Genomic DNA, 11,468 nt, shown 5'->3' on the forward strand with positions numbered 1-11,468 from the left:
TTTAAGTCTTGCTAGCACCCTGCAGAGTTAGTGCAGATGCTACAGGTGAAATGCATGCCACAAGACTGCCCACTCTCCTCACCCTAGTGGAAGCCCCATATTTGCCACCTGCCTGTTTCTCTATCGGCACTGTTTAATCAATAGAGATGTGGAAATGTGGACAGACAAGAGGGCCAAGACAGGAGTGCTGTTTTCCAAAGGCTGCACAGATGGGGTTGGCCCTGTCAAAGCTGATGGAAAGCTGGTGGCCCTTGCCACTAGCCACTATGCAAAGCAGTCAGTAAAACTCAGTTGCCCAAACCTGGAAGATTGTGCCAATACTGCGGCTGCTCCAGGAGAGGTGGCTTGGAGAAATCAGAATGCTAGCAGCTATCAAGTGGTCCTTGCTGCTTGAGCAAGGTTCTAGAAGAAAACAGTCCAGGCCCAACCCTGATAGTTTGCAAAGAGATGCAGAGCAAGAGTCCAGAGGAAGGGGCTGGAGGAGCCAACTGCTCTGGACCATTCAACATGTAAGACTAAACACTAGGCTGGGCATGGTGGCACATACCTGTAATCCCAGCATTTGGAAGGCAGAGGCAAGTCTGGTCTACATAGTAAGTTCCAGGACAGCCAGGTATACATAGTGAGACCCTGTCTCAAAAAACAAGACAAAACAAAAGACTAAACACTGGGCCATAAAGGACTTGTACATCAGCTCATGCAGGCTGGAAGTATGGATTAGCAGAACAGTTGCCTAGCATGCATGCAGCCCCAGTTAGTGAAAATCAGATTCAAGTCTCCTCTATATAAGTCTAGGATTTTGGATGATCTGTTATTAACAAAACAGGGAGACATGGACACACATTCAGACTCAGACCCTGATACAGTCATGCAAAGCGGTAATCAAGAGGCAGGAGTGCATTCACTGACCTTGGGTCCCTGATAGTCACATGGGAGGGAAGTAAGGAGACCAGAGCCCGTGACAGAGGTGACAGTACTGCCAAAGAGCCAAGAATCTGCTATGAAAAATACCTATGACTATGGTTCCTATTACAAATGCCAGGTTGGCAAGCTGACACCTGTAAGAGGCTGGCCACCAAAGTTGGTTATCTTCTAGAAGGACACACTACCCAAAGTCCTTCAGAATGTGGCCAAGGATGGTGGTGGTGCTTGGGAGACACAAAAGTCCTTTCAGAAGACAGAAACACTGTTAGGGACCATTGTCTTGGTAGTTCAGTGTGTTTACTTCTGTTCCAAGTTGGTACTCTATATTTTGTTTTTCTACCCCAGCATCACAGGTTGTGATGGGCCAATGTGAGAGGGACAGTTGGCTTCCAGCTCATATGGACTGCTGGGGAATTAATGGCCATCAGCCAGGGGCTGTGGTCTCTGAGGAGGATGCAGGGTCCGGATGGAACTTCCCAGCAACAATCTTGGGACTAACTATAGACAGACAATTACATGCCCACCAATAAATATTCTCTCTTTTATCTGGCTGCAGCCCAGAAAATATGGAGTTCTCAGGGCCCTGCAGCTATGATGACCAGCCTTTCCTCATGGAGCTGACCAGAGGCAATGTGTACAACCTCCATCTCACTTTGAGACAAGAAATGTCTCACTGACTCTAGGGCTCCTTCTTGCTCAGAGGCAAAACTAGTGCCCTACAAAGTTGTGGCCCCTCTGCCTGTGTCTTTGAGTGACTGCCAAGCACAAGCCTGCTGGTCTTGAAGGCTTACTGCGTTACAGATACACTTCCATGCTTCAAAGGCATTCTAGTAGATGATTAGAGCAGTTTCCCTAACACACACTATTATGTCTCTATATGGGCCAAAACCTGAAAAAAAGAATGGAAAAACTTTGTTGTTGTTGTTTTGAGACACGGTTTCTCAGTAGCTACAGAGCCTGTCCTGGAACTTTCTCTGGAGACCAGGCTGGCCTCGAACTTACAGAGATCCACCTGGCTCTGCCTCCAGAGTGCTGGGATTAAAGGAATGTGCCACCATTGCCCGTCTCTGTAAAAACTTAAAACAGATGGTTTGATGAGAAGTCTGGTGCCCACATTGGGAAGCTCACAAATGCTATAAGGAATCTGATGTGTCTGGCTTCCTCAGACACATGTGTGTTTATACTCACAAAGTCATAAATGCACACACATAAATAAAACTAAACCTTTAAAAATAAATTCTTGCAGCAGGTATGGCAGTACACATCTTTAATCCCAGCATTCGGAAAGCAGAGGCAGGCAGAACTCTGAGTTTGAGGTTAGCCTGGTCTACTTAGTAAGTTCCAGGCCAACCAGAGCTACACACTGAGACCCTGTCTCAAGCAAACAAAAACCAAAACTCTAATAACTGAGGGTCGAGGACCAGGCCTGTCTGCATATTCTCCAGGAAGGAAGACAGCACTGAAAGGCAACAACAGAGGGCAGTGGTACAGACATGAGGCCAGTTCTCACCTGAACTTTGTGAAACATCTGTAAATTAATTGCTTTGACTTCCTCCAGCTGCTGGCGGAGGGCGACCAGCGTGTCCTGCTTCTCATGGGTGTCCTTCTCTAGTAACTTCATGGCGATTTCCATCTCAGTCTTCATTCCAATCTGTAACTCCAGTTCCTTTTCTAGTTCCTTTAAAGACATGAACGAGGAGAGTCTACTGAGGAAGAAGCAGGATCATATTTAACTGAGGTGGGAGTCACTGCAGGACAGGGCAAGCTTGCAAGATGGGATTACTTAGATTCATTCTCTCCTCCCCACTTCCTACCTGCCTGCCTTCTTTCCTCTGTCCCTCTCACCTTCCCTTTCTCTTCTCCCCTCTTCTTAGTTTTGGAGGGAGTTTAACTGTGTGACCTAGGATGCCTCGGCTCCCCGGTTGCTGGGAGTACAGTAGCAGCACGCTGGCTCTGTATCAAGGCAACAGAACACTGACTTGGCAACATGAGCCCAGAGTTCTAGAAGCCAGGTGGTCCCCCAAAGGGAAACATAACCCAGGGTCTGCAGGGAGACTACAGTTTCTGAACACTTTGGACTTTACCACCATTCTGAAATGGTTCTGTCCTTGGTACCTCGGGGCACAGTGCTCCATATTCATTCCAGGAAGCCAAGACAAGAAAGCAGGAGAACCAGGTTCGAAAAGGAACTGTGGCTGCCAATGCACAGAGTAAAGTAAGTGGCCAGCGCCTATGATTGAGGGGACAGACCAGTCTGTAACAATCTCTAGGAAAGACTCATATGCGTGTATGTAGAGTATAGACAGGTTCATGGAGACTGGAGGACCACTGACAGACTCTTCCTCAGGGCGCTGGGTCCCACTCACCAGCCGCACTTTTTTCTCCTCCTTCAGCTGCTTCCACACATCGCTGTACATTTCGTCCAGGCCCTGCCGGGTCTGCTTGTAAGTCTCCAGCTCTACTTTGGTGTCCTGTTTCGTTATCTGAATCACACAAGAACACCAAGAATGACTCACTCTTGGGAAGTAAACTACCTAACATTTCAAAATATATCACAATCCTAGAAAGAAAAAAAAGGATAATTTTCTACTACTTTATTTTTTGTTATTTTTTTTTTTTTTGACAAAGGATTTTTCTATATAGGTTTGGCTATCCTAGAACTCATTCTGTAGACTAGGCTGGCCTTGAACTCACAAGATCCTCTGGTCTCTGACTCCTGAGTGCTGGGATTAAAGTCATGTGCTACCACTACCTGGTTTAATTGTCTACATTTTAAACAGGATGAATCTTGAGTCAGGAGCATATGATGCCTCTTAAAGATGTAACAACCTGAAAGATGAAGGATGACAGCAGAGCAATAGATGTGTGCATGACTATGTAACAGGGTCTCACTGTATACCTTGGGAAGGACTTCAACTTGTGATCCTCCTGCTTCTGCCTCCTGAGTGCTGGGATCACAGGTGTGTGGATAACACAATAGATTTTTTTGTTTGTTTGTTTTGTTTTTCCAGACAGCGTTTCTCTGTGTAGCTTTTTGAGCCTGTCCTGGAACTTGTTCTTGTAGACCAGGCTGGTCCCAAACTCACAGAGATCTGCCTGCCTCTGCCTCCAAAGTGCTGGGATTAAAGGCATGCATCACCACCACCTGGCTAACACAATAGACTTTTACAACAAGCTAGGCTGTGTAATGGTTTAGTTAATTTTCCTTACAACAGGACAAGAAATCCTGGTAGGAATGTTTGCTGCCGTCTTTACCTAGCACTGGGAGACTTGTGGTGACTCTGACCTGATCTCTACCGTTGAGCCACCAGGTGAGGCATAGCCGCAGGCTGGCATCTTACAGACTGCCAGGAGCACCTGTGGTGAAGGAAGAACAAAGTGCTAAGGAAGTATGGGAGGAGGAAGGCCGTGCCCGGCCGTGGAACCGGGGACACAATGATAGCCCACTTAGCATTGAGCCAAAGTTAAAAGAACAAACTGCAATTCTGGAGTACAAAGGCTGGGGGTTTCAGGAGTTTGAAGTGATTCAGGTGGCCTGTGAGTGACATGGTAGGAATGGCAGTAAGAGGTACTGATTTCAAATAAGACACCCTTTGTACATTCTGGAGACTGGGACAGAGTTAAGTCACAGCTGGCCTTGCTATTTGTAGGCTCAGCAACAGTGCTGTCACTGACCATGGAGTGGGAATAGTGAAGAAAACCCTTCTACACAGAACAGACTCAGACTTTCTTAGACAAGCCAGGACGGCCACTGTTTACACAGGTCACTTTATAGCATCCTGAAGAACATGTGACTGCAGCCATTTCATACAATGGATTCAGTGCTCTAGGGAGATTCTGACATCTTTCCTCCATGATAACAAGGGGCAGCTACATCTTGAGACTAACAGGGTGAGTGTGTGTGTGTGTGTGAGTATGTGTGTATATATGTGTGTATATGTGTGTATGCATGTGTATGTGCGTGTGTATGGGTGTGTGAGTGTGTGTGTGTGTGCGCGCGCGCGCGTGTGCATGTATGTATGTATGTATGTATGTATGTATGTATGTATGTATGTGTATGTGAGCGTATGCACGTGTGTGTGAACACTGCCCAGCAGTTAGGTCACCCTCTCACCTCCACACTCTTTTCACTCCTTTCACGAATTAACTCGTTCTGTTCTCTCAGCTGCTTCTGTTCTTCTTGCAGGGAACAAATTCGGTCTGTTGCAGCTGAAAGCTGATTAAGAAAGATTTTTTACATTTTTTAACATCAAACTTAATCTTCCTGTCCAAGATTAAGAGCTGACATTTACTTAGATCTACACAATTTACAATGCATCTTAATGTTTGATATTTTACTTCCCTGCTTTGAACAGGAAATACAAACTTCCAAATATATCTATGTAGTAAAACCTCTGTCACATACTGCTAGCTTTCTGTTTCGTCTCCAGTTTTTTCCCCACATTATAAAAATCATTTATTTGATGCTTCATGTGAGTGATAATTTATGTATACACACACACACACACACACAGAGAGAGAGAGAGAGAGAAAAAAAAAATTGGAGTTCAGACAGACACTACTACAGCAGCACCAAATAAGAATCTGGTACTATTCAAACTCTGAGAGTAGTTTTTGTTTTATTTTATTTATTTATTTATTTATTTATTTATTTATTTATTTATTTATTTATTCATTCATTTTTTCAAGACAGGATTTCTCTGTGTAGCTTTGTAGACCAGGCTAGCTTCAAACTCACAGAGATTTTCCTGCCTCTGCCTCCCGAGTGCTGCTGCCACCACTGCCCAGCTTTCCCCCCACCCCCCAAGACAAGGTTTCTCTGTATAGCAGCTTTGGCTGTTCTGAAACTAGCTCTGTAGACCAGGCTGGCTTCAAACTCATGGAGATCTGCCTGCCTCTGCCTCACATTAAAGGCATATGCCACCACAGCCCAGTGGTTAGAATAGTTTTTAATGACTTGAGAAGACACTTATACCAATAAGGGGAAAGTTGTATGGTATGCTCTCATCTGTAATTATGAAAACTAAAATCAATAGGCCAAAATTTGTAAAATAAAGACTAAAAATGGCAGGCAAGCTTTCTGTGCCGATATCATTCCTGCCAACATGGTGAACGTTCTTAAGACCCGCCGGACGTTCTGCAAGAAATGTGGCAAGCACCAGCCCCATAAAGTGACACAGTACAAGAAGGAAAAGGACTCTTTGTATGCCCAGGGAAAGCGGCGTTATGACAGGAAACAGAATGGCAATGGTGGACAGACTAAGCCTATTTTCCAAAAAAAGGCTAAAACTACAAAGAAGATTGTGCTGAGGCTTGAGTGTGTTGAGCCCAACTGCAGATCTAAGAGGATGCTGGGTATTAAGATATGCAAGCATTTTGAACTAGGGGGAGATAAGAAGAGAAAGGGCTAAGTGATCAGGTTCTAAGCTGCTCTTGTTATGGAGACAATAAAATCACAATAAAAGAAACTCAAAAAAAAAAAAAAGGGGGGCAGGCAAAAGGACGATGGGTCTTTTACGTTTTTTGTTTGTTTTGATCTATCACTCTTTTCAGGGGTGTTTTGTTTTTTTGAGACAGGGTCTCACTGTATGGCTATTGGCTGTCCTGGAACTCATGAAGATATGCCTGCTTCTGCCTCCCGAGTACTGGGATTAATACTGTGTGCTACCACACCCAACCTGTTTGCTATTGTTGCGTGTGTTTGCGCATTCACGCTTGCCTGTACACGCACATGTACAGAATACCAGAAGTTGACAGTGGGGTCTTCTCCATTGCTCCACCTTATTCTTTGAGGCATGATCTTTCATTGAACTTGGAGCATGCAATTCTGGCTAGGCTTGCTGACCCAGCATAGCCCTAGATCTGCCTGTTTCTGCTTCCCAGCATGGGAGTTACAGACTCGTGCTGTCCTGCCTGGCTTTGACTCAGGTGCTGGAGATGGCAACTCTGTCCCTCACGCTGTAGAGCAAGTACTTTACCACTGAGCCATTTCCCTGATTCCCATTTTCAGTTTCTTTCTTTCTCTCTCTCTCTCTCTCTCTCTCTCTCTCTCTCTTTTTGGTTTTTCGAGACAGGGTTTCTCTGTGTAGCTTTGGAGCCTATCCTGGCACTCGCTCTGGAGACCAGGCTGGCCTCCAACTCACAGAGATCCGCCTGCCTCTGCCTCCCGAGTGCTGGGATTAAAAGCGTGTGCCACCAACGCCCAGCGATTTTCAGTTTCTTAATAAGTGCAAATATATTTTATTGTCAAGGGAGATTAAAGATTTTGGAGGAAAGAATCAAACTTAAATTATCAGAAACAGGCCCCAGAGAAACCCTTCCTCTCCTGAAATGTGTCATGTGGCTTAAGGGAAGGAAAGTTGGATTTGTTCATGACTGAGCCTAGCAAGTGGATATCACGGGAGGCAAAGGGGAAGGGACCCCTCCTTATTCCAGCTCCAGGCTCCAGCCTGCAGCAGAGGAGGGAGATTGTCATCTGTCCATCTTTCCTCAGTGAGGGATCTTGAGGTACTGAACTGTCCTCTAAAAATCCTTCAGAGTTTTCAGACCCCAGGCTGAAGTTTCTAAACAACAGTTGTGCCTAAGAAAGACCTCTAAGGCTCTGAAGGTGTTAGTTGTCAAAAGGGGAGAAGCAGGCCACAGCCACCAGCTCCTTCCCATCTCTGAGGCAGATTCTCTAAAGGATGTATTTTGTTTTGTTTTGTTTTGTTTTATTTTTGATACAGGGTTTCTCTGTGTAGCCCTGGCTGTCCTGGAACTACCTCTGTAGACCAGGCTGGCCTTGGACTTAGTGATCCACCTGTCTCTGCCTCCCCAGTGCTGGGATAAAGGTGTGTGCCACCATGACATGCTCTAAAGGCCATCTTCCTACAGTTATATGCTGAAGAAAACGCCCAGCCCCGAGTTTCAGGAGTACAACTGAAGCATGCCTCCTGGCTGGGGAGCAGTGCTTTGTTCTGTAGTCAACCAAGTCTCCAGCCCCTCCCCCAGTGCTACTTCATGGGTATTTATACCACAGTAAACTGACAATCTCTATAACAAAATTATAAAATCTATGTATTACCCAACTTGGAGACATTACAATGAGGTTTCAAGACCTGCTTCCATAGAAGCTCAAAGGCCTACCTCCCAAGAAGGTAGGGGTGTGTGTGTGTGTGTGTGTGTGTGTGTGTGAGTGAGTCTCCAGGGCTACCTGCAGTGACTCCTCCCATGACCCTCCCCTGGGAATACTGTCTTTGCTCCTGCCACTAACACAAGCTTGGTAGGGTGTGTGTGTGTGTGTGTGTGTGTGTGTGTGTGTGAGAGTCTCCAGGGCTACCTGCAGTGACTCCTCCCATGACCCTCCCCTGTGAATACTGTCTTTGCTCCTGCCACTAACACAAGCTTGAGTCCCTCCCTGGAAAGCCCCTAAGGAGAGCAGTCAGCCTACAGTGAGCCTTAGTGGGCCCTTCACTTACAGACCCTCCTAGCCTGCTGCACCCTGCCTCTGTGCTGTGGGGTACTCCTTTTTAAGCCCCTCCTCAAAGCTCTCCTCCTTCCTACTACCTGTGGAAAGTCTCAAGGCTGAGCAACCCCCCCTCCTGCTAAGAGGAGACAAGATGTGTCCACCAGGGAGACTGCCAGCAGCGGGCAGCAAGCATTCTTCCTTGGCCTCAGCCCTCCTTCTTCCTGTCCTTTACTTTCTCTCTTCCTAGTGAGAAAGCAGAGAAAGACCATGCTGTGGGGAGGCTGGATCTGTGCTCACTAGAGGCCAAAACAGAAGGTTGGGCTGGGATGCCTCTCGGGTAGTCTGTGCTCTCTGGGCTGCAAGGAAGCACGTGACACTAGAGCAAAGGTGGGTAGAGAAGAAAACTACCATCATTTCATGTCTACCCGATGGTGCATTAACCAGAGGTGATAAAACTGAGGCCGTGGGGAACTGCCTCAGGACCAGCTTCCTGCCTCGCTGGGAACCCTACACAGGTGGAACATAAATGCTGTCTCCTGTGCAGTTCCACTTGAGGCTAGATCCTCTTCCTCCCAACAGGATAGTCTGGTCAGATGCACCAACCAGCCCATCTCTTTCTCTCTCTCTTTTTTCTTATTGTACTATGTACTGAACCCAGGGCCTTGTCTATACTAGACAAACACTCTACCATGGAGTCTTTACTTTTTATTTTGAGACAGGTCTTGTTAAAGTTGTTCAGGCTGGTTCTGAACTCACTTTCTGGCTTAGGCAGGCTTAGGACTTGCAATCCTCCTGGTTCAGCCTCCGAAGTAGCTGGAGTGATAGGCCTACTGCCACCAGGCCGACTATACCACTTTTCTTAACCTTGGGTCACTCTATTTTGTTTAAGCAAAAGTTACAAACCTCTTCTTGAAGCTTTGAGTTTGTCTTTTCCAAGCCATCTATCTTGGTTTGAAGATCCCCAACTGTGCAGCTGTAGAGAATAAACACACAGGTTAGCCTCAACTTAGAACAGTAGACTGTTTTCCCAACTGGTGAGCGAGAAGGGGGAGTCCTGACTTCCTTCATGAAAGGAAAGGCGCAGGGCTGCTCAGAACTATGAGGTAGGAACTCAAGTTTGTGTGGATACTGAGATAACCACAACCAAAATCCACTGTCAGCTGGGTGGCGGTGGCGCACACCTTTAATCCCAGCACTCAGGAGGCCGACTCACTTGGATCTCTGTGAGTTTGAGGCCAGCCTGGTCTACTACATAGTGAGTTCCAGGACAGCCAGGGCTACACAGAGAAACCCTGTTTTGTTTTTATTTTAAAGATTTATTTTTATGTTTATGTGTTTTGCCTGTATGTATTTCTGTATATGTGCTTAACAGCTATGGAGGCCAGCAGAGGCTATCAGAGCTCCAAGTGCTGGAGTTACAGGTGGTTGTGGTCCACCCATGTGGGTGCTGAGAACTGAACCTGGGGCCTCTGTAAGAGAGGTTAGTGCTCTTAACTGCTGAGCCATCTCTCCAGTCTCACTCACTAACCCTTTACGATGAGGCCTCTCACTGAATGTGTAGCTCACAGAATGGCTAGAATAGCCAGCTGGCCAGGAAGTTCTAGGATCTGCCTGTCTCCATGTCCCAGCTTTTCATGTGAGTACTGGAGATACGAACTCAGGTCCTTGTGCTTGTGGAGCAAGTTCCTCATACCCTGAGCCATCAACCTAGCTGCAAAGCTGATTTTTAATTATTTACTTTATGCATATATGTATTTTTCTACATGTGTATTTATAATACATGTGTGCCTGATCCCTGTATAGGTCATAAGAGGATGTCAGATCCCCTGGAACTGGAGTTACAGGTGCTTATGAGCCTGCATATAGATGCTGGGAATTGAATCTGGATCCTCTGGAAGAGCAATCAATTTTCTTTCTTTCTTTTTTTAAAGACTTATTTATTTATCATGTATACAGTGTTCTGCCTACATGTATGCCTGCAGGCCATAAGTGGCACTAGGTCTCATTAAAGATGGTTGTGAGCCATCATGTGGTTGTTGGGAATTGAACTCAGGATCTCTGGAAGAGCAGCCAGTGCTCTTAACCTCTGAGCCATCTCTCCAGCCCACAGTCAATTTTCTTCTTTTTTTTTCTTTTTCTTTCTTTTCTTTTTTTTTTTTTTTTGGTTTTTCGAGACAGGGTTTCTTCTGTGTAACAGTCCTGACTGTCCTGGAACTCACTGAGATCCTCCTGCCTCTGCCTCCTAGATCTATCTTTTATGTGTATGAGTGTTTGCCGGCATGAATGTATGTGCTCCACATACGTGTAGCAACTAAGAGGTCGGAGGAGGGTGTTAGATGCCCTGGGGTTCTGAGCCATCATGTGGGTGCTCTGCAAGAGGAACAAGTGCCATCTAACCACTTAGCCATCGCTTCAGCCACTTCCGCAATAGTTTAAGTTACTTTCATACTGTGAAAAACGTAAAGAATCTGCAAACAGGAACACAATAGGTTTGATGATAGCAACAAGCCCTTTGACAAGAGCAGGAACTTAATTGCTGTTCTATACGCCAAGTCATCTTTGCTGTAAGCATTTTAAATTCATCAACTCACTTAATTTTCTCCATAATTGAAGAGGTAGTTCTGCTAATTTACTTTGCAGATGATTAAACATAAACATTTATATTAAAGAACTTAAGTACAGGCATGTATGTCCTCCCTCACCCAAGTTTTTTTTTTTTTTTTTTTTGGTGATGGGGATGGAACCTAGGTTATCTCTGACTCACAATCCCAGGTGCCCCACCTCTACCCCCCCTCCCATCTTTTTTAAGGTTTTATTTTAAGCATAGTGGCTCACTTTAATGCCAGCACTGGAGATGCAGAGGCTGATGAATCTCCATGGGTTCCAGGCTTCAGGCCAACCAGGACTACATATTCAGACCCTATTTAATACACACACACACACACATCCCGCCACCATCTATATTTGTATGCAAGTGCTTATGGAGGCCAGAGGTGCCAGCTCCCTCTGGAATTGGAGTTGTAGGCAGTTGAGAGCTGCCTGAAGTGGGTACTGGGAACAGAACTCTGAGAGAAAAATGACTTCTTAACAACTGAGC

General features: G+C 45.8%; 2 protein-coding genes across 2 annotated transcripts in view; one reads left to right on the plus strand and one right to left on the minus strand.

The window, feature by feature from the left end:
- Positions 1-11,468, minus strand: part of Rufy1 (RUN and FYVE domain containing 1) — a 48,819-nt gene that overhangs the window by 15,301 nt on the left and 22,050 nt on the right. Inside the window, exons 8-11 of the mRNA XM_027427628.2 lie at positions 9,275-9,344; positions 5,039-5,140; positions 3,291-3,407; positions 2,435-2,602 (exon numbers count right to left, since the gene is read on the minus strand). Of these exons, the coding sequence (XP_027283429.1) occupies positions 2,435-2,602; positions 3,291-3,407; positions 5,039-5,140; positions 9,275-9,344 (457 nt within the window). The remainder of the gene's footprint in view (positions 1-2,434; positions 2,603-3,290; positions 3,408-5,038; positions 5,141-9,274; positions 9,345-11,468) is intronic.
- Positions 6,028-6,335, plus strand: LOC107979412 (60S ribosomal protein L36a-like). Its single transcript, XM_027427643.2, has one exon. The coding sequence runs from the start codon at positions 6,030-6,032 to the stop codon at positions 6,333-6,335; it is 306 nt and encodes a 101-aa protein (XP_027283444.1). The 5' UTR covers positions 6,028-6,029.

The sequence above is a fragment of the Cricetulus griseus genome, chromosome 7 (genome assembly GCF_003668045.3).
Source record: "Cricetulus griseus strain 17A/GY chromosome 7, alternate assembly CriGri-PICRH-1.0, whole genome shotgun sequence".
Taxonomy (NCBI): domain Eukaryota; kingdom Metazoa; phylum Chordata; class Mammalia; order Rodentia; family Cricetidae; genus Cricetulus; species Cricetulus griseus.

Bases quoted from the DNA above. Each gene is read 5' to 3' on its own strand.
- LOC107979412 (XM_027427643.2), top strand. From the start codon at position 6,030: ATGGTGAACGTTCTTAAGACCCGCCGGACGTTCTGCAAGAAATGTGGC.